Genomic DNA, 27,908 nt, shown 5'->3' on the forward strand with positions numbered 1-27,908 from the left:
GGCGGAACCAAACTTCCCGAATTTTTGTTCCGCCCCTAAAGATCGTCACCTTGTGACATATCCCGAATTTTGGTTCTGTTTATGATGAAGTTGTATGGTGTTACATTTTAAAGGGGTCCTATTATACTTTTTCACTTTTTCAACTTTAGTTACTGTGTAATGCTGCTGTTTGAGCATAAAACAGACCTGCAAGGTTACAAAGCTCAAAGGTCACTCTAAAAGGAGATATTGCCTTTAACAGAAAACACTTTTCAAGAACTACAACAAATGGCTCTTCAGACTACAGTGCGCTTCTTCTGAATATTGTAAATTCGCATTGGCTATGTTTACATGCAACCAAATAATGAAACCAATCGGACTGAAAAGCCTTCATGTAAACATCTTAATCAATTCTATTGAGCTCGTTCTGAATTAAATTTTGATTTGATTGGACAGGGGTACTGTAGACCTTTTCTAATATGATCAATACATGTATTGATCATGTAAACACTTGATCGGATTGAAAACCGAATCTGGAAAGTAACCCTAACCCTAACGTGCAATGACTTTGAAATGGCATAATGATACATGACTCATGGGATGAGCTGTTGTTTTTGAAGAATGAAGTGTCATAAATGACTGTCATTTTATTCTAAAATTCTCCTTCCACACATCATCTGTGAAGCAGAGCAGAACAACGTCCCATCATTCCTTTATACTCTCATCCACAGTCTGCTTTTTTTGGCCACGGGAATGGGTGAGTTTTACTGTTTGATAAAAAAAAAAAAAAAAAAGCACAGCGCAAAGGTTCACATGCACATCATTTCCTAATTAGAACTCAGACAAGATAAATATTAAGTTTGCTATGCAATTGGTAGGCTTGGCCCATACTTGCTGCTTGCAGCTGTATTTTGTACAAATATGCAAATGTAGTTAATTTATAAGTCACACTAGATATTTAAACACAAATGCTGTTTTCCTCCCACAGCACATCCTGGACTAACACACTCTCATCAAACAAACTCCAGTTAAACAAAATATTTAATCTGCTTGATTCAACATCGATTGATGTTTGATTTTTGATGTTTTTGATCTTGGAAGATCAGCTGACAGCACATTGTTCTCCAGGACTTTTCTCTACTTTAATCCATTTTTCTATGAGTTTCTATTACGTTCATGTAACTTAATTTATGCCTACCAGAAACATTTGAGATTTTCTTTCCTGTGGGTTACCATTATAACAAATATGGAGTCTCTTATCTCAAACCCTCTATTGCCACTAGTGGGTCAAATATGCACTTATGTTTATACTAATATCCTTTGAGCATTAATTTAAAGTTTACCTCTGATTCTGGAAACTGATGTTAGGTCGAATGCATACCAAGGGTGCGTCTTAATAAGCTCCATAGCTCATGAAACAATATATTATGTACACAAATTTGGGCACTGGATATTACATGATATAATTAGCATCAAACAAACAATATAATTCTCATTCTCTGTGATTAAAAGATTAAATGAAAAATGATTGCACAACCACCAATTAGGTGTCGATAAGCAGTAAGTATGGAAATGACCATTGAAAAAAATGGCAGTGTGTCTCGAGCTTTAACTGTGAACATACTCTGAGTTGACTGAACTTACTTCCGGACGTGTTTTTGGAACCAGCATAGCTCAAGTAAGCAAGGTTTGGGTTAATCAGCTGAGAGTTCAGGGTATATGTCACGGTAAGTTAACTTTGCTTTCTGGAATACACCCCTGTTCCTGTTGTACATACTCTGTTTTGGTTTTTATGTTTGACTGTGTTCATTGTTGTCTTTAAGAAATATCTGCTGCATATGGATCCTACTCTCCCTCATTTTTTAGTTTGCACTGATGTTACAGAACATCAGACCTAAACATGGATCCAGCAGTCAAATTAATTCAGCTCCGTCAGGGCACCCGCTCCCTTGAGGACCACATCCAGGACTTTCTGGACATTGCTCATCTTGCCAAAGTTCTGGGCTTTGCCCTTATTGATTTCTTCTGTCAAGGATTAAACAATCAGCTCCTTGAGGGTCTCACTGCGAATTTCTGGATTATGCCCTCCAGTTAAGTGGATCCTCCCTCAATGTGGGAGAGGTGGAGGAGGATCCTGTCATGACCACCATGCCAGAGTTTAAATACTCCCATCTGTTTTCAGTCATTTACCCACTAGTATCAAGTAACTAAATTAAACTTTGACAGGTAAGTCTCTGCAAAAAGATGGTCGTTGCAGAACTATGGAAAAACAATGCAAAAACGTTTTGAGTGTTTTTGTTAGATGTGCATTTGCAAAAATACGTGTGTGTATTTTAAGACTTTCCTGGCAGGTCTCGTTTCATCAGTGTGCCTAGTTAAGGTGTATAGTAAAAATGGTTGTTTAACAACACACGCTAACATCACCAATGTAAGTCAGCGGCTGTTATAGATACATATAGTGTTGCCAAAAATGCCTGTCATCTTGTGTTATCCACAATGCCATTTTGTTTTGGACAAAACAAAGAAAGAATTATGCTCATTGCCCTGTATTTTTTGCAGCAATGCTAGGTACAATGTCCTTCTGACAGCTGCTTGGGAGAGCAAAATGAACATCTGGGTGGCCCTGCGTTCATCAGGATAGTTCTTTATATAATGATGAATTGACCTCATGAGAACTCAGTGTTTAAGAATAACGTATGTAGTACAAAGTATGTTTATACTCGACATGATGCTGTGTTAAATTGATACATGCTAATTGTTTTCCTTGCATTGTTAAAGATTTAAACTTTTTTTTCTGCCTTTTTCTGCATCTCGTCACATATCCCTACATTGTTACCAAAGCAACCCATTCATATAAGTTGGTTATGGTCCTCAGCACAATCCTGACTCTGCATATGCATTTTCATCTGTTTAACCTTTTCAAGGCAGGTGTGTTTCTTTCAAAATAATGTCCAATAACCAGAAATTGATGATGCAGAGAAATGCGATGCACCTGATCTAAAGTTCATAATATGTCAAAGCAAAGTGTCTAAATAACTATTTCAATGCAACATTTTTCATGCAGTCTTTTTCATGTCTTTGTCATTATGGGGTATATAGTGTCGATTGATGTGCAGAAAAATGGGTAAGCATTTTAGCTTTTGGTTACAAAAAGAACAGAAACAGAAAACAGAAAATGTGAATATTTTCCCAAAGTACTTTATACATATCACATTTCCTTTGCATTTAAGGTAAAATCAGATGCATATTATAGAAGATCCAAAAATGTTACATCTAATGATTAACAAACCACTTCCTTCACTGATTTTGACTGAATAAGTTCAGAAGAGATTTCAAAATGTCATTTAAGAATTTTAAAGAGCACACTGATATAATATGACATAATAACATAATCCAAAGATGAGAAATACAGTGTCTGAGGTAAAAGGGTGCGAGGCATGTAAACTTGTTTCCGTTTATCTCACATTCATGAGTTTTTCCCACAATTGCAAATTTATCTTGCTCTAATCTGCATTTTTTTTTCTCAGAATTGTGAGGTTGGGGGGGGGGTCTGAATTGTGAGTTAAAAAGTCACAGATACCTTTTTTTTTCAATTCTGTGGCTTCCATAACAAAGCATTAAACACCAGTAAGGCTTTGTTAAGATACACGTGTTTCAATATAAATAAGCACTAAACAACAATTACTAGCAGGAGCTAAAGATGCAGTGAACTGTATATTGTGAAGAGCTTCTAGACGTTGAGTGAGGGCTCCTCCTGGTGATGGACAGCAGGCTTCACATGCAGACTCAGTGTGTGTGTGTGTGTGTGTGTGTGTGTGTGTGTGTGTGTGTGTGTGTGTGTGTGTCCAGCAGATGAGTCCAGATCATCCCAGTACACTGAAACATCCCTAAAATTCACTGCAAAAAAACAGCACTTTCTGTGTCTCTGCTCTGCCTAGGAAAAGACATCTGATTGGCTCCTGCAGGGTGATTCTTGCTGCTTACTGTTTCTCCTGCAGGCTGATTGTTGCAGTATTGGTCTACAGAACTTTAAATGTTGGCTCCTGCAGGCTGATTGTTGCAGTATTGGTATAGTGAGGTTTTGTTTTTTGAAGTTTGTATTCAGAGAGTGTTGAGATTGTGAGTAGCCTACTGTTTGTTTTGTGTTTAGTTACTGGTTTATTTGAGTCCTTTACCTGTTAGACCGTGATTTCTGGATTACCTTCTAAACCTGGCTCTGTAAATAGTCTTGTAAATATTGTAAATACTAAATTGGGATAGTAAGGAGTCTGATGCCATTTCTGTTTGTGAAACTTGTTTTGGGTAGTGAGGTAGTCAGGGTAGTGAACTGTATTTTATTTTATTTTCTTTGGGATATGCAAGGTATGGTTTAAAAACCAAGAACATTTTGTGTTATTTTGGCCTTGTCAGCTCGCAAACTCAAACTGGCAATAAAAACATTATGGCTTTATGTCCATTCATGTTGTGCTTCTTCCCTAGACATGCAACAGTAAGGAGAGCTTATACACCATTCTGAATGAGACAGGAAGCCCCGGAGTGATTTGAGAATGGGAGTGATTTGGTCAGATACGTGGTCAACAGATGTCCCCAGGATGTGAAAGGTCAAAAATGGACCTAAAAAGTTCATTAATAACCTGTCACTGTTCGAAATCTATGAATCTTCATATTACACCCCTGGAGGTCCTTGGTCGGTAACACTTTATAATAGCTTTCATTAATAAATCATAAACAATATATTATAACTATATATTATGTTTAATGGATCATTAGTTAATATATATTCAAAGTGTTAGAAACATGAGATAATGTGCTTGTTAATGTTTTCTAATAAATGTATTAAATATTAGATTATGTCAAACAGATCATTAAAAGTAGCAAGTTAAAATGCTTACAAATGGCATTAAACTTTTCAGTTCCATATGATTAAGCACTTGTTGAAAATCTACAAATGATTTTTACAGATGTTATAAAATTAGCCAAAAGCTTGTGTTAATGTACATTACTTCAGCTGCTGTTGAGGAGTCGTCTGAGTAAGGTTAAGGGACAGGTTTGGTGGTTTAAAAAAGGGTTGGTTAAAGGTCAAAAAGTGTACAGGGGTCAGTTTGATTTATAAGAAGGAACCACAGTTCAATCTGTTTATATTACATTATTTATAAATGAACAAAGTTTTTTGTTTTCTTTAAAAAATGATTTGGCTTCCCCCTGTTTATTTATGATTCAAAAGAATATCACTGTTTAATAATGATGGACTGAAGAGTAGTACACTAATGTGAGTGTTGAGGGGCAAAACTTTTTCATTTTATTTATTTTTTTTTGCACCAAAATTGCAATCTGTTATGACTTTAACAAGCATTTAGCTAAACTTAACCAGCCACCCTTCACACAAACCTTGTTACAGCAGCTAACAGTCCAATGGCCATAAAGATCCTAAATGACTGGTAATCGTTTATAATAGTTTCTACTTTAGATTGGCTACTGCAAAAACATGAACATATAATTAATACATGATTAGTAAACATTTATAAACATTTGCAATTGATGAATAGTTCCCACTTTAGATTGGCTACTGCAAAAACATGAACATATAATTAATAAATTATTTGTTGATATGTGTGAATAGAGGTCTACACAACAAACAAAGACCAAGAAATGAAGATCATTTGAACTGAAAGTTTACTGACATTTGAAAGCATTTCAATTTACATAACAGTAAATAATCATATGTTAATCATTAGGTAATGTTTAAAAAGTACATTAGTAAACATAATCAAAAACATTATCATATTTCTAGCTATGTGAATATATTTACTGATGTTTTGTTAGCATTATATAATGTTTGGTATGATTTATAAATGAAAGATATTATAAAGTGTTACCTAAAGAAGAACAATTTATAAACAGTCAAAGGTTTAAGAGAGTGATATTCCTACATAATTCATGCAGTTACACAGTTAATAGAGAAGAGGAAACCCTTTGGCATTCATTTGATTGTTTTGTATTTTATTTTTGAGAAGAACTGCAGTGTTTCTATGACACACGTTTGATCTTCATGCTGATGGATTTCATACCGACAGCCTTACCCCTCCATGATTCCCAAACATTTCCAATAGCGTAATATGTGTCATCTTCACCCCATAAATATATACCATTGGGGTTTGTAGTGTGACAGGCTGAGTACCAAAATGCCCCGAGAAACTCTTTGGCACAGTTCTTTTTATTGGAGTCTTGGTCTTTGTCAAAGGTGGAGAACTTCTGTCTATTATGGGCAGATAAAGAGTCTCCTGCAGAGAGGAAGAGCATCACTAAAGACAGTAACTCAATGGAAATGTGTTTTCATGAGTATAAATGAAAGTGTCCTACCTGCTCCTCCATTTTTGAATCCTGAAACATGTAGTTTGTACCCATCAGCTTCAGGACCCACAGAGAAGGATGAGTACAGAGCGAAACCTTTTCTGCCTTCAAAGTCCTCCAAATCCACTCTCAGCATGTACTTGTTGTTACGTGTCAGCTGGTACATGTTCTCCAGCCCTGATCATACACACACATGAAGAACACGTTCAACCAAACACTGGACATGAACATCCACACAAACACACACACGCTGTGAGATCTTACCCAGCCAGTATTCTCCCTCCACATTCCCAAATCCTCTCTTGTACTGATTCCACGGCAGATAGAAATTCACACTGCCGTCCATTCTCCTCTGAATCACCTGTGATGGGTTTATATAGAATATATGATTCATCATGAATGTGCTGATGTGTGTTTGATGATCTAGAGTCACATCCGTACCGTCCATCCTCCGTTGTCTTCATCTTTCCCACCTGAGATCATCTCACAGTAAACCCAGACAGGAATGTCTCCTGCTGGATAGATGGCATAAGTCCCATTGACCGTTTCTCCTGAGTAATAAAGGTCAGAACAGTCTTTTTCATCCTGACTGCATTCATTCATCAGCACAACCGGAAAAAGAACCGCTAAAAACACCAACATCTACAGAGACAGAGAGGAAGAGATGATCACACTGAAAACATCTCTAGGAATGTAGAGTTATTGATGAACTTACTGCCATCTTCTCAATCTCTCCTCAGTAGATCACAGCAGAGATCAGTTTTATCTAAATGAAAATTTCAGAAATGTTTTCATATAGTGTAATTTGATATTTAGTTTATTTTTTGAATGTTAAATAAATGTCTGAATGTTTTGTAATGTAAATGATGAATAAAGCAGTAACTCACCGCGTGTGTTCTTCAGTCTGACACAAACACTCTTTATCTGTCAGATTGTCAGACTCCTCCTCTGTGTTAAGACTGACATTTACAATACAAAAACATATTTTGGATGCAAATTAAATTCAAGTTTAGCATGCAGTCAATAGATGTATTTGCTGTGTTTGCAGTGCCTTGGCCCTGAACTGATGCTTTTCAGCTGTATTCTTCTTATTATTAATATTATTATTGAGTGGAAGTCTATGGCAGTCCATGGAACTGTTTGGTCAAAAGTTGTGAAAACTGGCTGATAGAGGAGAGCCTGCCCAGTAAAAATGTATTGCTCAGTGGTTGCTTTTTCTAAGCTCAGAAGACATAGTTGTGATTCTCATGTATCTCTCATGTTAGTATCAACAGCGACTCAGATGTTTCTGCTAAAATTAGGAGAAATAGAAGTTCAGACATGAGACGGTTCTGAGAGAAATAGTTACAAATGAGATTGTAGTGTGAGAAACATGGGAGATCTCTTTATTGTCATGCTGTAACTTCTTTCAAAACTCCATTATGAAAATGTTTTTATTGCTCAGGGAGTTGCTTGCTTTCTTCAGTCTTTAGAGAAGAAACATGTTCCAATTTGGTGATCTTCAAATCCCCATCATTATATGCATACTTTTACCAAACACATAAAAGGATTAAATAAGTGAAGGTTATTATTCTTTTTAAATGTTACACTCATGTAGCGTGCTTCATAGTTGTTGCATAACAATTTTTTTTCAGTATTTGCAGTGCAAGGTGAGCTAAGTTTGTCTTATAAACCCATTTTGCCATGCATGTAAATATGGAGTCATGGTTCTTACATAGAGCTGTGCAGTTTTTTGTGCATAGTGGCACATCAAAAGCTGTTCTTAGAAAGTATGTAATCATGTACCAGATTCCTTAAAACTGGCTTTCACAGGATGTCTTATTACATGGTCATGGTTTATTGCTTATGATCAAATCCTTGAATGAATTCGCTAAGAAATGCCGATTGCAAAGAGACATTTAATTTGGTGCACACTTGTGTTTTCAGTTAAGATCTTTTGCTTTCAAGGAGACAAATTTGAGAATATTGTTTTTCTCTCTCGGGAGACAAACGCGGAGAAGCTTAAGTCTCCATTTGATGTTCACTCATTTATGTTCTAGCAGAAACATTTAAAATGTTAAGTGATTCAATTCTGATATTTTTTCTGTCTTCTGGGTGAACATTAACTATAGCCTAAAAAAAATCTCAATCTCAAACCCTCTAGCGTCACCAATGGGTCAAATATGCACAGATGTTTGTGCTGAATAACTTCAATAAATAACTCTGTGTTAAGGCATAGAAGCTGGGGAAGAGCAAGGCACTGAACCCCCAACTGTTCCCCTAAAGCTTGTTAAGGATCTTGCTTTCGGAACTCATTTAAGAAATTGCAATTTTATTCTCTCGGAGACAAATGTGGAAGCTTACGTCTCCATTTGATTTCACCTCTTTATGTCTAAGCAAGAACATGTAAATGTTAAAAATCGATCTTTGACATTTTTTTCCTGTCTTCGGTAACATTAACCATAGCCCTACAAAATCTCAAGCGCAAACAACTCTTAAGCTTCAACCAATGGTCAATATGGCACAGAGTTGTGCTGAATAACTTCATAAATCTCTGTGTTTTAAGGCATAGAAGCTGGGGAAGAGAAGCACTGAACCCCCACCGGTTTCCCGGCCGCAGCGCATCATGATTCCCTGCTCCGGGTGTGTTGGTTTCACGGTGGGTGGGTGGGTGTGTGGGTGTGTTTGTGTGTGTGTGTGTGTGTGTGGTGGTGGGGTGTGTGTGTGTTCACGTGGTGTGTGTAACTTTTGGATGGGTTAAAATGCAGAGCACCAATTCTGGAGTATGGCACCACTTGGCCGGTAGTCACGTCATTTTCACCGTTTAGAAGATATATTTGGGTTCTGGAGCTCCCTGGTCGGGTGTGAATGCATAACCAAATGCATGGCCACAAGAAACACACTGTTAATCGCACATATACACATGAGCACACAAAGTTTTTTCAATGTTTTACATTTACAATTCTTGTTGAATTGCATTTTGAAATCGTCACCGCAAGATTTGTATTAGAGACTCTTCCTGGCTGGTCACATGTAATCAGTGTGTCTGTCCATCATTCTCTTTAGCCAATCAGCTTTGAGCGTCAAAATCGACCAATCATAACCCGCTGTGGGCATATGAAGCGCATGCCTAACTGGATGTACAACATCAGCAGAGACTGCAGAACAAGTAACAGTTTAGCAGAGAATTTACGTGCAGCTGATCATTTCATTTCATTCCAACTTTCACTGGATCAATTAACTAGCTAAAAAATGAGCATATAGTTTAATTTTTAAGCCCATACTGGGTTAGAAGTAGTTAAAATGTTCGTTTTAGCCACACTCACACTTAAAAGGAATAGTTCACTAAAAATAAAATCACCCCATGATTTACTCATCCTCAAGCCATCTTAGGTGTATACTTGACTTTTCTTTCAAACGAGTGCAATCAGAGTTAAATTAAATAATGTCTAGGCTAATCCATGCTTTATATGAGTGGATGGTAGCCAAATTTGAAAGTCAAAAATTGCACCCATCCATTTTAAAATATGTCTACGGCTCCAGTGGGTTAATATAGGCCTTCTGAAGCGACGCAATGCATTTGTGTAGAAAAAAATATCCATATTTACAACTTTATAAACCTTAATCTCTAGCTTCCGTAGCTAGCTTCTTCGATGCTGGCGTGTTCACGAGAGACTAAGCGTCCCTGCAGGATGATGTAGGGCCTTGAAGCGTAGTATAATCTCCAGTTACCATATGCTAGTCTCACGAGAAACAAGTTTTGTTTACAGCAAAAGAAAACCAGTGTCCTCCTGTCTTTTATCAAAATCCTCCCACATTTTTCTTTACAAACCCTGCGTTTTGTACTTCCTAGTGCTTGACTGGTGTTTTTGTTTTTGCTCTCTTCTCTACGCACTTCGTTTGCCTTCGTGCCTACGCCTTGCGCCGCTGGAAACGCAAACTCATCTCATGAACAAAGAGATTAAAGCATTTTCTCACCGCAAAATCACAGTCACCGGGACATCGAGAACATCTCAGTCTGTAGGGCAAGCAGGAAACCTCGAAAGTTGACTCGTGTGGTGACCTATGAACCCCCTCAGACATGGCATGCAGGAATCATCGTGTCTTCGTGTCACATGCCCTATAATTTGATACACAATCCTTTTCGTCGGGAGCGATGAGACCACGTAGACGAACACAAACAAACTAAACAAACAGACTTTAATAGACAAAAGCAGGGAACTCAGGAATTCAAGATCAAATTGAATTACTTAGACTAGACTAATGAAAAACAGCAGGGCTTAATATACGGAACTAAACGCTGGAATTAACACGCAAAAAAAACAAACCTGAATCAAATATCAAAGCCATACAAGAGGTGAAAAACGAGGTCAAGGAGAACCCGGAACAACTTCCAGGGCTTGAACGTTTGTTTTTTTTTCTCATGTGAGTGGTAGTACATATGCAAGTATAAAGTTGACAGCATAGTTTTTTGAGTTTTTAACCAACCTTCCCCACCATTGTTTTAAATTTGCAAAATCATTTTTTTTCCACAAAATGTTGAGAAAATAAAGCATCCTGCAACTGTTTAGCATTAAAATACCAATAAAATGCTCATCTGCATTTATATTTTGTACAGTTACAGTATTTTCAGTTTTCCAGACGTTCATGCACATTGGTATCTGTATCATTAACAACATGCGCATGTACTTCCATAGCAGACGGCACTCACCAGAGTCAGTGGTGTGAGTTTGGGAACCAGTGAATAATGGCAGATGGGAAGAGTGTTTGAAACCAGCATTTATTTTAGCAATTCTGTTTGGTGGCACAGAAATAACACTTTGTGTTGCACATTATTGGCGCTTGCATTAGATTGTTAATTACTTATGGTTGCATGGTGTCTCGCGAGGCTGTGACATTTATTCCCATATTTAATAGACCCTGTCCTAGTTTCTATATAGAGAACAATGACCCAGTTAAAGTCTAAACAATTCTGATCATAAACAAATAAATGGTTGTCAAACAATCTGACAAACATGAAGATATTGATCATGACCTTTGAGCTTGTGGGAAACAAACTAGTGTGCAATTGAACAGTCAACATGTACCATTGGTGACACAGTTAACTTGGCAAGGTCTGCACCACTCCCTTTCCTCACCTCTAGATGACCTGAAGTTCACTTACGATTATTTTGCAAGGTGTGACATTCTGTCAATGAAAGTGATTTGATATCTCACGCTTGTTTTGAGTCTTTCAGAGATTTGATTTTTACAGCAGCCGAATAAATTATCATACACGCATCTGAATTCAGCAAAGCGCTTTTCTCCTGCCCCATGTTCATTCTCTGTAATTGCAGCGTTTTCTCGTTTTGGATGATCCCTGAATGTGAAAACAGCAATAGGACTTTTCCAAGATTGCCACAAATGGACTTTGACTCACAGACGCCGAGGAGGAGCTTGAAAATCAGATATTTGAAGGTGTGTTTGTTTGATTCCCAGGGGAGCACATGTTAGGTACAAATGGACTTTGACTCACAGACGCCGAGGAGGAGCTTGAAAATCAGATAAAAACTAACAGCAATATTTTTCCCTCTCTTGCTGTGTAACTGAGTGAGCGTGCATTGAATATTTTCTCATCTATATGGCGCTGCTTGTGTAGCACATTAAAACCAACTGAATCCATATTTAGATGATTTGTCACTTCATAAACCTTCGATAAACTCCTACTTTAAATGAATTATTCTTTAAATTCTTGACCTAGACTTTGGAGTAGACTAGAATTATTATGTCTGAACCGTGTGCTGTGGATGGTTAACGCGGTGAGAATTTGACTTGTAACCAGAAGGTCGCAGGTTCGAGTCTCGGTGCTGGCAGGAGGCTTGTAGGTGGGAGGGAGGAATGGAACAGCGCTCTTCCACCCTCAATACTCCATGTATTGAAGTGCTCCCAGCAAGGCACTGAACCCCAGTTGCTCCCCGGCGCTTGGATCTATAGCTGCCCACTGGGTTCGGTGTGTGTTCACGGTGTGTTCACTTCTCACTGCTACGTGTGTACACTTGATGGGTTAAATCTAGAGCACCAATTTCCTGAGTATGGGGTCACTATACTTGAGCTGCACAAATGTCACCACTTTCACTTTCACCTTTCACTTGTTGTTGTGCCTTAGCGCTCCTGAGTCGATTCCCTTCTGTGCGGAACAGATATATGAGACATGAACTGAAAGCATGCCGCTGCTGCTGTTTTCTGATTCAGTCTGAGATGATGATGAATGACCCGAAGAGAAAGTATACACAAATTACAGTGTGTGGATAAAATCTCAGTAAATCTCACTAAATATGTGAACACACACACTGCAAGCAGTTTGACATTCTTTTCATTTTGATTCAAGAGAAATTTGTTTACAGTGACGCGGCCAGTTTTTCACAATGTAAGAATGTCCAGCTTCAGCCGATATTCTACCAATTGATATGTCGTAGTTTAATCATAGCGTGATCCACCATATATATACTTAATAACAGGACTTCACCAGCTTCATGCTTACTGCAGGAATGCTGTTATCTGGATGCTTAGCTGTCTTGGATTTCTTTTTGCCAGATGCATACTTGGCTGTTGAGGCCAAATAAATCAGTTTTATTCTCATCTGCCTTCAGAACTCTCAAGGTGTTTTGGCAAAGCTCAGTCTGGATCTGCATGTGTGGCCTCCCTTTCTCGAGGAGTGGCTTTCTTTTTCTTCAGCCCCTCCCATACAAGCCTACATTTGTGGATGATTTGTGATATTGTTGTCACATGCACACAGTGACCGATCTTTGTCATAAAACTCCTGCAGCTGCTTCAGGGGTTGCTGTCGGCCCCCTGAGTGGGTTACCAGTCATTTTTAGGAGGGGCTGATCCTTTTTGTGTTTTTATTATTATTATTATTATTATTATTAATAGTTTTTCTATCATGTTGCTGTTTAATCTTTCATTTGGATGTTATAAGTTGCTCTAAATAAATACAGCCGGATAAAACAAAAAACTGTGTCCGTCTTCATTTCAGGCTGCAAAGCAACAAAATGTGATTATTTTAAAGGGGGCTGATTCTTTTCTATAGCCACTGTATATACACAAATGCATGCTGTGGGCTGATATGTGTCATCTGATATCCACAGCTGGTCTTAAAACCATTACCAGGCTCTTTGAACAGGTTGTGTTAGTGGTTGTGTCAGAAGTGCATCCACTCAGAATATTGAGAAAAAAAATAAGTTTTATCTTCAATAATTGTATTTGACGATTTTCTGTGCATAAAATATGATCAGTGCTGTAAATTTCACTCTTTTTGAATCCAAGATGTCTCTTCCAAACACAGATAAAGTTTATCTTTGCTATACAAAGCTGACTCATCACTCGTATATATGCAATGTGTGAGAGAACTCAGAATCCAAACACTCTTTGTCTTGTTTGGATTCATAATCTCAAAAGCATATAAGTGGTCCTGTAAGACTCATGCTGTGAGCTACTGCTTCAGTCAGTGAAACATGCAGTAAGCTAATTTTCAGATAAGTGTATTTATTTTATGTCGAGGTATGATGCATATATCCCATGAAACACAACTGAGTTATCATCAGAATGTCAAAAGTTTTTAATGCTTTTATTATTGGTTCACCAGCAGCTGTGGCTCTATTGTATATCTCATTTAGTGTTTCTGGTGTCTGTTGTGGAGATAAATACATCTGACATGATTTCAGTGCAGGAGTTTATTGAAAATGTATAAATTGTTGATTCATTTCAGTTACAAATTAAAAGAAGCAAAGAACAAAAACAAAGAAGATCTATTCATAAACAGTCATATGATTATGAGAGTCATATTCCTACATGATTTACTAAATGACACATGAATTAAACATTAAATTGATTGTTTTGTTGTTCATTTCTGAGAAGAACTGCAGTGTTTCTAAAACACACGTTTGATCTTCATGCTGATGGATTTCATACCGACCTCGAAACCCTTCCATGTTTTCCAAACATTTCCAATGGAACGAGGGTCATCTTCACCCCATAAATATATACCATTGGGGTTTGTACCAGTAACAGTTTGTGTACCAAAATCCCCCTCGAGAAACTCTTTAGCACAGTTCTTCCCATCTTCATCTTGGTCATTATCAAAGGTGGTGAACTTCTGTCCGTTATGGAAAGATAAAGAGTCGTCTGCAGAGAGGAAAAAGCTTCACTAAGAACAGTAACTCAATGGAAATGTGTTTTCATGAGTATAAATGAAAGTGTCCTACCTGCTCCCTCCATCAGTGAATCCTGAAACTTGTAGTTTGTACCCATCAGCTTCAGGACCCACAGAGAAGGACGAGTACAGAGCAAAAACTTGATTTCCTTTAAAGTCCTCCAGATCCACTTCTCACAGCATGTATGTCCTGTTGGCTTGTCAGCTGGTACATGTTCCTCCAGCCCTGATCATACACACACACATGGAAGAACACGCTCAACCAAACACTGGACATGAACATCCACACAAACACACACACGCTGGGAGATCTTACCCAGCCAGTATTCTCCCTCCACATTCCCAAATCCTCTCTTGTACTGGATTCCACGGCTGATAGAAATTCACACTGCCGTCCATTCTCCTCTTCTGAATCACCTGTGATGGGTTTATATAGAATATATGATTCATCATGAATGTGCTGATGTGTGTTTGATGATGTAGAGTCACATTCGTACCGTCCATGCTCCGTTGTCTTGAATATTCCTAACCTGAGATCATCTCACAGTAAACCGAGACCAGAAGGTCTCCTGCTGGATAGATGGAGTAAATCCTAGGGCGGACTGTTTGTCCTGATTTCATAAAGGTCAGAAACAGTCGACTGACGGTTTACATTCTGACTGCATCCGGCCATATGAACAGCAGAGAGAAGAGCTGCTAAAAAGAACAACACATCCTACACGAGACAGAGAGAGAAAAAGAGATGAACATCACACTAAAGAAAGCTAGTAAAAACCACCCTGCAGTTATGTAGAGTTTACTGATGAATCTTACTGCCATCTCCCCTCAGTCTATAATCAGATGATCTCAGCAGAGATGTTTTTATATTTGTGGTTGTTAATGCACACAAAGCAGTAACTCAACGGCTTGTGTTCTTCAGTCTGACACAAACCACTCTTTTATATCTGTCAAGATTTCACCGACTTCCTCTGTGTTACAGAAGAAATTTTACATTACAAAAATCCCATATTTTGGAGGCAAATTAAATGCAGTTAAAACTGTGCAGCCATGCAAGCTGTGCTGTATATGCTTTGCAGTGCTTTTGGCCCCGAACTGATGCTTTTCAGCTCTATTCTTCTTACTATTCTTGAAAGGTCAGGGAGAAGTCTGCAGCAGTTCAATAGAACTGTTTGGTTGAAAGTTGTGAAAACTGGTCATGTCGTAGACAGAGGAGAGAGGAGAGGAGAGACATTAATCATAGCAAAATCTGGCGCGTCTTTACTGCCAATCCTCTAGCGCCACCAGTGGGTCAAATATGCATTGATGTATACAGCTAATAACTTTTTGAATTTGAATGCATAGAAGCAAGTTTTTTTTCCCTGGATTCTGGAGCTCATGTCGAGTTGAATGCACACTATGGGAGGTGTCTCAAATCAGCTCCATAGGCTCTATGAATGAATATACATGTTTGAATGTACATGCTCACTACACACTGGGACACTGATGACTCTATTTCCAGCAACATGACAACGTCACTACTGCTAATTATGAGCAACAATAGAACTGATTTAATTTTTTGACATTGATATTTTTTAATGATATTTAAAGTACATTATGATAAATATTTTATTATTACATACAGTATCATACATCAATGGGACTTTCAGAAGAGAGTCAAATGTTTCAGTGCACTCAAGAGAAATTTCACCAAATTTTATGCCCTTACACTGATGATGGTTAAAGACTAGATTTTTGTTGGGGCTTTGGATGGTTGCCCTGGTATGGAGCTTATCAATATGAAACTATTTGATTGATTGATTGTCTACATTAGAATTATTACACCTGGCATTTATCAAAAGATGAAAGTTATGTGGCAGTTGACATAGTTCTGATTTGATTTATTTTTATTATTTTATTAAATTGCACATTTGGAATTAACACAAAAGCAGAGTTTATTAGACCATGATATTTCGAGCCTGTCTCCAACAAAACAGACCAATAGGTCGTTGGAAAGCACCTTATTACGCTATTATTTAACGTTTTAAAGTTAAGCGGCCTCACGGGTCGTAAACATAATGACAGTAGCGCGTTTGCGTATGTGTCATGAAATGAGGTTAGAACACTCATACCAATTCAAAAAGCACATTTATTTGGAAAACTACAATGTGTGGACTGATTTTACCACTGATCTCCAGTAATGATTCGTACATAGTGTTACTAGGTGGCCTTATTCGATTCGAGTTGACCACAACTAACACCACCACCACCTAAACCTAACCCTCACAGAAATATGTTTATGATTTATTGAGCGATACATTTTACTGTGACAGTCCGTTCTCTGGGAGTCGAACCCATGATAGCATGGTTGCAATCAAGGTATAAACGCAATAATCTACAAACTGAGCTACACGAAACGCAAATACACAGTGCAAATAAAATGGAAGAGTACAAAACATTAATATGAAACGACCTGTTTGCCGATAGGGGCGCAATTTGTAGTATGACGCTTGTGGGTAGTATTTCAGGGATTTGGACAAACGACCTATAACGAGCGTATAGGTGGAGGAAGAGTTTTATAGACATGTATTTTTCGGCCTGGCCTCCAACAAAAAAACGACATATAGGTTTTTGTGCAGCACCTTATTACGACCTATATTTACGTTGTAAAGTTAACGGCCTCTAGCGGCTAAAAATAATTTGAAAAAACAGTATCGCGTTGCGTCCGGTCGTCAAGAATGATTTATAACATCATTACCAATCAAAGCACATTTATTTAAATACAATGTGTGACTTTTTACAACTGATCTCACAGTAATTCCGTACATCTTTACTAGGTGGCGTATATTTCGTCGATGACCACACCTAACCACCCCCTAAACCTAACCCCACAAGAAATCATGCTAAATTAGATTTATTGAGCCTATACATTTTTACGTGCACTCCGTTTCTCTGGGATCGAACCCATGATAGCATGGTTGCACATCAGGGATAACGCAAATAATCTACCAACTGAAGCTCACGAAACGCAAATCACAGTGCAAATAAAAGGACAAACATTAATATGAAAACGACCTTTTGCCTTAGTGGCGCAATTGGTAGTATACTGCTGATGGGTTCGTATTTCAGGGATTTGGACAAACGACCTATATGAGCGTATTAGTTGGAGGACAGGTTGGTATTTTCAAACAGCAAAATTAAAATTTTGTTCTGAATTCTTCGACTGCAAATATCCATATACAGCTTCAAGTTTTCAAGATGAAGAGGAAATTCGGAACATCAAATTCAATATTCTAAAATTCAGTGCGCAGAAATTCATATCGTTCAGAAAGTAGGTCAGAGGTAATCCAGTAGATTATTAGGGAGAAGTAGATGATCTCCGAAAAAGTTAAACGAAGCATTTTGGCCAATTAGTAGTTTTCTGCCATTCAGATCAGGTTGATTTGCCTGATCATGAATTGCCCAGATGTATCCTAAGTGATTCTTAAACATTTGGTTTATATTTATATGTTAAGTTAGCATTCTCAGCATTTGATATTTGTCTGTTCCAGTGCCCTCTTCCTCTCTAAATCAATAAATACTTGTCAAAAATTTTCACTGGGCAGATATTCTTTACAACTTAAAAGTTAAAAGTACGTAAACCTCACTATACAGTAAATTTAACAAATAAGCACAAGTCAACCTTCCATACCTGCAACAAGGCCACAGGGAGACGCCAAAGAACTGCATACAGAGATCCATGCAGAATAACTAAACACACCAAAATACATATGAAAAATTAAACCATTCTGAATATGTGGAGACTCAGTTATCATAAGTTGGGTATATGTCATCCAGTGGCGACTTTTCACAAAACCTTAGGGTATGACGGGGGGTTATTAGGGTGTTGATAAATAAAACAAAAAAAAAAAAGGAAAAAGAAAGGGGATAAAAGTCAGTAATTAAACAACTCTGTGTCACTTAAAATTGGCTATATGAAAAACAAGCTCAAATGGAGTTAACAAGGTTTTTGCCAGCGAATAAGGAGATCTGTGTTTTGTCTGTCAATAGAATGGCCGCATCTGAGGCAAGTGCATCACATTATTCAATTGAATTGAATTGAATTGAATTGGCTAGATGGCAAATAACCTACTTCTCTGGTCTTCAAACACACAAAAACATCAGCATTTACAGACATAGTGTTTCAGTAAAGAAAATGCTGAACTATTCAAACATGAGTTATTTATTTACCCTTGCATTGTGAAAAAGTGGAGAAGTGTCTCCTCTAGGCTGTGTGCAGCGTGTCTCAATCTGAATAGAGGCGGGGTGAAGTTACGAGCTTTCGCTGAGAGCTTGATGGTCCAGTGGCATTACGGAGTTTTACTGACAAGCTCTCGTTAATACTTATAATTGGCTAAATATTTGTAAAACCCTCTGATTTAAAATAATAATCACAAATTATAATAGAGATATTAAGTTTGGATCATTTTTTATGGCACACCTGACTGGACTAGGGTATGGCAACTGGCAAACTCTGCCATAAGGAAACGCCACCCTTGTTGTCATCAGTGAATACTTCCTCTGTCAGAATAAGCCAATTTAAAGCGTTTGATACCCATATGTACATAAACACCACTGATCCTCAGATACTTCTTCAAATCACGCTTCTTCGGCGAGCATCCTTTATAAAAAACTTGCTGTACATTAATTTGGACAACTTCATATATGTAAAGAACTGTGTTCAAGCAGTATATGATGTTATAATGATCTGTGCGCCATAAGGGCACACACATACACGGTTTGTTTGCACATCAATAATAATTATGGACATAATGATGACTCCTGTATGTCACTATAATAGTCTTTCCTTTGACCATCATCCATCAAAACTTTACTAGAGCGACACGACACTGGCTTGCTTTATATAAAGCCTACTGTCTACACTGAATGCAAAATTCCCAACAGCAAACGGATTCCCCGTTATTCCCGACTTATATACTGATTATAACCAATGGGCTCTACTGTCTTTTTTGCTTTCATTCACGTCAGTTCCAACTGAATCTTAGAATATTGATTTGATGTTCCAAATTTCCCATTCATCTTGAAAACTTGAAGCTGTATTTTTAAAAGCTGGATATTTGCGGTCAAAGAATTCAGAACAAAAAATTGCTGTTTGAAAATAGATGTCTATAAAACTTCAGTTGTGTTAAATTTAAAATGTTCAATATGCAAGTAAAAAAAAAATGTAATTCAGAACTGTTAAATGCCACATAATATTCAATTTTGATAAATGCCACTTGTAAATAATTCAAATTTATACAATACAAATTCAAATAGTTTTGACATATTATAAGCTCCATACACCTGTGCATACCAGTGTTTGCATTGCTGTTTCTCGAACAGCAGCGTGGTGCTGATGGTTTTGTTAGGTGACATTTGCCTGCCAGATTGCCTGATAATCTGTGTAGCATTTGGAAGCTATTTCTAGTGTGCTACCAGACTGTGCTTGCTTTATGCATTTCCCATCGTGCTTATTTCAGCATTAGACACTCGGAGGATCAAAGAAGATATTTTGAAAAATCCGAACAGTTGATGGGCACCATTAACTTCCATAGTATTTTAATATTTCCACTCCTTTAAGTCTGAAATTCTTAACCTGGGTAAAATTTCTTCTTGTGAATCCCTGGGAGTAACTATCACTTTGCCACAATCCAAAAACTAAATTTCCTTTCAGAAAATGTGTGTCATGAATGCAAAACACATATACAAGCAAGCACCCGAAGTTTTGAATGTTTTACATTCACAAATTGTTTGTTGAATGTGCATTTGCAAATCGGCATCTTGGATTTGTGTTTGTGTATTTTGAGACTTTCCAGAGGGGCATTCCAGAAAGCAGGTTATGTGACATACCCCGGTATGTTTAAGAGTAAGTAAGCGGATAAACTCAGCTTTCGGTTCCGAATATGGAGGTAACTCTTAGGATATGTAAGTAGCCATAGCAACTGATTCCCTGAACATAACCTGCTCTGGAGTAGATCGTGTTTCAGGGTTAGTTTACTTCAGCGCTTTCAGCACATGCATGACCTGTTGACCAGACATATATATATATATGATATGTTAAAGTTTTCCTCTCTCTTTGGAGTGTTACAAGCTCTTGGTGCATAAAGAAGATCTGTAAAGTTTCAAAGACTAAAGTCTCAAATCCAAATATTCTTTATAAAAGTTAAGAGTCAACCACGCCCCCCTGAAACGGCTTGTTTAAACACACCCCCACATGACTACGTCACTGTGTGGGAAGATTTGCATAACGCTGCCCAAAGAAAGAATGCGTAACTTTTATTCTCTCTGTTGCTGCTGCTGCCATGTTGTGGAGTCGCTGTTAGTTCACTTGCATTGGCATTTTCATGTAATCATTTTGAGCAGACTGAGTAGAAGGAAGGATGGGTGAAGGGATTTAAATAGATTCACATGGACATCAGTAATCTAATTATTTACCTTATTCTGAATAAGACACTATTACAATTAAGGTGTTTACATGATTTGCTTTTAGAATACTCCTTTCATGTTACTGTTTTACATGTTATAGTACATAGATCAATTAATGGCACACGTCATTATGTCACCACGCGACGCCATCCGACGTCCCCTCCAGAATTTCACATATAAACATATAATTCATCTTCATTATGATGCCATGTACAGTTTTAAATTGTTTCATTTTTAATTTACTGAAAGCTTCAAGTGTAGTTAATCATTTATCATGCTAAATATCCAAACAGACAACAGTGTTGTTGTGTATCCTGTCACCAAAATGCGGCGAAAAGTCCTACACAATGGAAATAATGTGATTCAGGTGTGTACATGTCTATACTGCGCTGTATGCCACTAAATAGGAGTCTCACATTTCTAGCCAATTTGTCTGTTTATGGTAGATTAAGTAATCAGAGTATTGTCTTAATCATCTTAAATCGGATGTGTTGTCCATGTAAAAGCGGCGCGCTGACTGTCGATCTATGGATCGAATCGATCCACCATGAAAAACATCGAATATATCATGCTGTTTAATGCATTTTGAGGCGTTGTGCATATCGCCAAATGTTAGAAAGTCATGCAAAACATATCCATTTGCTGTCAGAGGTGAAGGGCGCTGGCATAGAGTAGACCAGCGCTGCTGCGTGTGTGTGCACTAAACAGACAGACCCAAAGACTACAGAATACCAATATCCCTGGTACACCAGGCTTTAAAGGGACTTTGATTGAGCGCAATCAAATAGAAGCACAATAATTCAAAGTAAAACATACATTTTGATTTGGACATTAAATGTGTCTTTTGTAGAATTTTAAACCTATATTTAAAGTGTATTTTTATGATAGCAGTAACTGTAAGTGGACTATTGTTTTTTTTTCTCTACTTTGACGTCTATCTGAGTGAAACGGCATCTGAAATGAGAGGGTGAGACTTGATTTCATTCTTCGGGAATTGATTGGATTGTTGGAATTTGGGGCATTGGAGGCAGATCTGAATGCCAGTTTGCAGTTAGTTGTGGGGGGATTTCTCTCCACTAGATTCACCGGCGACACTCTAGCATGAAGAAATGTTTTATTTATTGAGGAAGATGATGACCAGGATGATCAACGGCACAAAACATACCTAGCAGCGCTCGAGACTGCCTGAATGACTGAGTGTGTCCTCCATCGGGTTAAGAAATATTCATAAAAATGTCATTGGGTGTAATGTTCTAATGTTCATTATCATTCTGCAAACTATAAAAGGTACAGCTGTAATACAACCAGAGAGAAAGGCTGCATGGCTAGAAACTGTAAAAAATAAATATGCTGAGTGAGACAGTGGTAATATCATTATGTTCTATTGGTCAGTAGAGGAGCTTAGCCTGACAGATTACCTGCTTTACACCAGGTTTATTCCCAGCATAAGTTGCCACACAGTGACTAGCTTGATCTAGGCCTGTGTTCAGTATGCTTTATGGAAACCAACCATAACTAGAAACAAAGCCACGGCTTTTTTTGGTTAACTTGTTTTATGAAACAGGCCTCAAGGCATTAAAAGTGACTCATATTTTCTCCATTGCATCATATTCCATTGAATCACATTGTGTTGAATCAAATCGAAGTTGGATCACACCTGCGACCGCGACAAGGGGTGAATTCATATCATCGCGCATCGGTAGCTGCTTCATACGTATCTTTAATGTATGGTATGGTTGGCTGTATGCATCGGTGGGTCGCGTCTCGTATTGAGCATGAGATGCAGATCCCAAGTATGCAGTGTAGATTAATAATGAGAAAAAGTGAAATCATTTTTTGCACATGGTTGCAATATAAAGTGCCTTAAGGAAAGTTTTTCATATTTTATATGCCAATACATTTCCCACTTATTTCTCTATGCGTCAATTCAGGATGTTACAGAAGATCAAAAATAATATGAATTCTTATAGAAGCTTATAGAGATGCTTTTCACTTTTATTTTAGCCTCTGCCCTAACTTCTTTTTGGAGTGTATTGCAGCCATCAAAATTAAAATGTGTTTATTGTGACAAATTACAATTAAGTTGGTCAGTGAAAACATTTGAAATCTTTTTCATCTTTGTAATTTCTAGTCAGTTAAATTAAGTTTTAATTGTTAGTTCACAAGTAAAAGTAAAAAGAGAATTAACAACAAAAACACAGAATCTTGATATATTGCATTTTACAAATGTCCCAACTTCTTTTCTGGAAATGGGGTTTTAATCTAAGGAACTTTTTCCTAATTAAACTTTTTCCCTAATAATTGTTAATTAAACTTTTTTCCATTGTTTTGTTTGATCATTATGAAATTGATTGACAGCTTTTAAGCCGCTTATTTAGCTAATTCCATCATGGCTTAAAGCTTTGTGTCCAATTTCATGAGAAAATGATCAAACAATTAAAAAATTCATTTTTACCTCCCTTTATGAAATTTAATGTTTCACCCATGTTTTCACTTTGAAGAAAAAACTTCAGGAAGGTCTGTCTTTGAAATGTATGTCTGTTTGTATGCTAAAATCATTTGTGGAGTTACTATTTACGCTGATTCTTCACTCCATAAAGCTCTTCAAAAAAAAAAAAAAAAAAAAAAAAAAGCAGTGAACAGCAGTAAGGCTTTGTGAAGATGCATGTTGGGCTCCTCCTGGTGACGGACAGCAGGCTTCACATGCAGACTCAGTGTGTGTGTGTCCATCAGATGAGTCCAGATCATTCCAGTGCACTGAAACATCCCAAAAACTCCCTACAATTCACTGCAAAAATCATCTGACTTCATCTGTGCTCTCCAAAGCTTACAGAAATAGAGAATGAGCACGTTTTTTACTCCAAACACAAAATGTGTTTACAAATAAAGGTTCTTGGCATTGATGGTTCCATGAAGAACCTTCACATCTCCTGAACCCTGCACAGATGCCCCTTGCAGGGAAAAAAAGCCTTAGATTAAAACCCCATTTCCAGAAAAGTTGGGACATTTGTAAAATGCAATAATATCAAGATTCTGTGGTTTGTTAATTCTCTTTTACTTTTACTTCTGAACTAACAATTAAAACTTAATTTAACTGACAAAAGTACAAAGAACAGATTTCCAGTGTTTTCACTGACCAACTTAATTGTAATTTGTCACAATAAACACATTTGAATTTTGATGGCTGCAATACACTCCAAAAAAGTTAGGGCAGAGGCTAAATAAAAGTGAAAAGCTTATAGAATATCCAAGTCCCCAGGGGAGGGTATTGTTATTGAATATAAAAGCAGCATCCACCAAAGTCTTAGCAAGCAAATTATGCATCATGGCTTAAAGCTTTGTGTCCAATTTCATGAGAAAATGATCAAACAATTAAAAAATTACTTTTACCTCACTTTATGAAATGTTAATGTTTTCACCCATGTTTTCACTTTGAAGAAAAAAACTTGTGAAGGTCTGTCTTTGAAATGTATGTCTGTTTGTGTAGTGTGTTAAAATCATTTGTGGAGTTACTATTTACGCGATTCTTCACTCCATAAAGTTTCAATAAACTCATATAATAAATTCAGGCTTTTTGATATTCTGTCATGACACCAGCTAAATCTAAAAATGTAAGTATGTCCATGTGGTGTAGTGTTCTATGCATTTATGATGTAATTGCATATTGACTCCACTAGTGGGCCACCTTGGGCTTGACTGCCGGGGGTTTCCAGGTCAGACCAGTTAAACTGTGGCATGCAGGAGCTGCTTGTTTTCTGTAATAAACATGTGGTTCTGATTTACAACTCTCAGTGTACATAGTCTACTGGATGCACTGCACTAGAAGAAACACCACATGGTGTCAGAAGTAGGGGTGGGTATCAAGGTTTTAATGGTATTACTACTCTTACCGATACTGCTTATCGATTCAGTGCTTTAACGCTATTATTATCTGCACTTTTTGTTATATATATATATATGTGTGTGTGTGTGTGTGTGAGAGAGAGAGAGAGAGAGAGAGAGAGAGAGAAATTGAGAGCTGAATTAACATTGCTTTATATTCTATATTCTGAAATGTAAAATAAATATTTAATGAAATGATATAAAAAATCAATTTGTAAATGCACCAGTGTGCAGGCATTTTTAGTGTTTAATACATATGATAAGATACAGTAAGAACATGAGCAAAGAAACAAAGTAAAACAAACTGAAAAATACAATAAAACAAATATACAAATGAAATGAAATAAATAGTCTTTTCATTTTCATGAGGTCTACCGTAATTACTGTCAGGTAAGTAGTATAGCCTACAAAAGAAATGTAAAATATTAAATGTAAATCATACATTGCATAGTTTTCACTGTCTGTATTGATAGAGTCATGCTTATTAAAGCTAAACGTTATTAGATACGAATGTGAGTGATTTTTCTTTGCATTTTCGTTTGTTGATTACCAGTGATGGCCCACGAGCGCCAGTCTGTCACTTTAGAGATAGTAGGCTATTTGACCACACATTGGAATTCTCCCAAACTGTTCTCGTCACTTAAGACATAAAAACTGTGTTAACCTTTACTGTCATGATTAGAGCGCATAAGAGCGTTGGGGTAGATAGACCGATTGCGATAAGGACATTTTGTAAATGCACTAACTCTATAGATATTTGTGGGAAGAAATCGCGGCCTAGTATATAATATAGAGAAAGATTTTGAACTCCTAACTCTAAGGTTTTGGTTCGCGTCCCATGCCGGTGGCCTACCACGAACTGAGGTGCTCTTGATTACAAGACAACCGAACCCCCCCCCAACTTGCTACCCGAACGGCAGCCACAACGCAGAAATATACCCACTGCTCCGGAATAAAGATGGGTTCACAAGTGTGTGTGTGTGTGTGTGTGTGTCACTTTGGATGGGTTTAAATGCAGAGCATGAATTGTGAGTAGTGGGGGTCACCTACTTGGCTGTATGTCATGCACTTGTTTTTATCAATTTTATTTTATTTACTTCTCAGCTATACATTTATGCTGTGTTTTTGTGGATTTTTGGTAGTTTCTTACCTATGTACTGCACAAATACTCATCTATGCTTAAAATGGCTTATGAAAAATTATTATTTTTATGAAAAAAATCCCTTACATTATGACCTAAATTAAATAGAAAAGGTTTCTGGATGTTGGCCCATGTGTTAGCGATAGAATACTGCCCTCTGCAGGTTAGAGGAAAATCTTTAGGTATTAAAGTTAAAGAAAGAAAGTGCAATGACCACATATATCCAGCAGAGGTCCAAAAGGACTCTTCAGTTCAGTTTCAAGTCCATTTTTCTTCATGTTTCAACTTCTCACAACTTTATGATATATTTTTTTTAAATATATATTTAAACATTCTAAAATACATTAAAAATCAGTATTTTTGTTGTTGTCTGATATATTTTGAATTGTTTGCTTTTGCAAATTATTATACACAAATTTGCAGAAATGTTGTCACCACTAAAAGACATGACTATAATCACATACTATTTATTTCAGAAAATTATTTATCACAAATGATTTATTTTTTAGAACAAGAGATGAATTTTAAAAAGTAAATAAAACAAATACAATACAAAACAAAACAACAGCACAGGAGGAAAGAGTTAACAGAACAATACAAATTTAATTTGTTTTTGTTTTTTTGGCTTGTTCCATGTTGCATTTGTGCTCTAGTATTAGTCCTTCATAAATGTATGAAAATTTTTCAGATTTATGCCAGTTTTGTTGATTTCATTTGCCAATTTCTAAAAAAATGCTCTCTGTTGCATTCACACACATGTGTTAGTGAATCGTGTTTTTTGTGTGGTTTATTTTTTTTATTTATCTGTTTAAATAAAAAAGATTGCGTCAAAGCAACTGAACAACATTAATTAGGAAAGCAGTGTGTCAATGATGCAAAATGACAGTTAAAGGCAGTTCATCATTGAATTCAGTGATGTCATCATGCAGCTCAGTTCATTTTAAATCGTATCTGTGCAATAATTTGCAATCAAGTCAACGATATCGCTGTAAATGAAGTGTCCCCAACTAAGCAAGCCAGAGGCGACAGCGGCAAGGAACCAAAACTCCATCAGTGACAGAATGGAGAAAAAAACCTTGGGAGAAACCAGGTTCAGTCGGGGGGCCAGTTCTCAGACAAAACCAGCATGATGTGGTTTAATTCCAGGCTGCAACACAGGTCAAATTGTGCAGAGGACTCGTCTGGTTCCTGTGGTCTTGTCCCGGTGGTCGTCCTGTGTGTGTGTGGCAGGGTGTGTGTGTGTGTGTGTGTTTAGATAGTATTTAGGAAAAGTCACAGAATTTCATGCCCCTGAAATGAAGGGAACACTTTTAAAAAATAAAGGAAAATTCAAAAGGGGTCAGCTGCGCCCTAGGGACCGATTAAGGGTTAAGTAAATACTCTCCAAACTGTCCAATTTGACATATTTTGTGTGTATTTAATAATCTGGACGTGCCAGGAGCCCAAGGTGTAAATAGCTTGTCCGTTTTGAACACATTTCAGCCTGGGGAACAACTCTTGTGTGGATTGTACTTTCAATGTTTTATTATAAAACATGTCCTGCAATTTAACAACAGTATAAGACGGCATTTTACAACAATCACCGATTGTACTGATTTTGACTTTAAGTTTGGGTTTTAAGGAGGAACAAATGCTCACCCCTTTGAAGGGAAAAAAGTTGCACTAGAAGAAATGTGGCTGCCCAATCCTTCAGAGCCAAAATCAAAATCAATAAAATTGAAAAAAAAATTAATCACAGCCACAGGCCTAAAGTGTAAGCAGATGTTTGAATGTTCAGTTCTCTCTTCTGTAATAATTAAATCTTGCCCCGCCAAAGACGAGTCTTTACGGCTTTTCGTGTTTTCACTGTTATACACTCGGGGGCGCTATTACACATCTGCTGAACGAGTACAAAACCTCCGAACAAAAACACACGTGAACAAGACGGAGAAACGAGCGATCCCT

The 27,908-nt window shown here is 37.2% G+C and overlaps 2 protein-coding genes across 2 annotated transcripts in view; both read right to left on the minus strand.

Annotated features, from left to right (window-relative positions):
* LOC109076476 (microfibril-associated glycoprotein 4-like) overlaps positions 1–27,908 on the minus strand; it is a 137,084-nt gene that overhangs the window by 101,494 nt on the left and 7,682 nt on the right. The gene's annotated exons all lie outside the window — the stretch shown is intronic.
* LOC109081277 (microfibril-associated glycoprotein 4-like) lies at positions 5,951–7,097 on the minus strand. Its single transcript, XM_042765756.1, has 5 exons — positions 7,046–7,097; positions 6,772–6,972; positions 6,595–6,691; positions 6,340–6,507; positions 5,951–6,260 (listed from the first exon to the last, which is right to left on the minus strand). Exons 1-5 carry the CDS (start codon positions 7,049–7,051, stop codon positions 6,007–6,009), a joined length of 726 nt encoding a protein of 241 aa, XP_042621690.1. The 5' UTR covers positions 7,052–7,097; the 3' UTR covers positions 5,951–6,006.

The sequence above is a fragment of the Cyprinus carpio genome, chromosome A1 (genome assembly GCF_018340385.1).
Source record: "Cyprinus carpio isolate SPL01 chromosome A1, ASM1834038v1, whole genome shotgun sequence".
In the NCBI taxonomy this organism is placed as follows: Eukaryota; Metazoa; Chordata; class Actinopteri; order Cypriniformes; family Cyprinidae; genus Cyprinus; species Cyprinus carpio.

Excerpts from the sequence above, each read along its gene's own strand:
- LOC109081277 (XM_042765756.1), bottom strand. Across the intron at positions 6,508-6,594 it reads GGAGGGAGAATACTGGCTGG|GGCTGGAGAACATGTACCAG; the intron begins GTAAGATCTCAC and ends GTGTATGATCAG. Across the intron at positions 6,261-6,339 it reads ATTCAAAAATGGAGGAGCAG|GAGACTCTTTATCTGCCCAT; the intron begins GTAGGACACTTT and ends TCCTCTCTGCAG.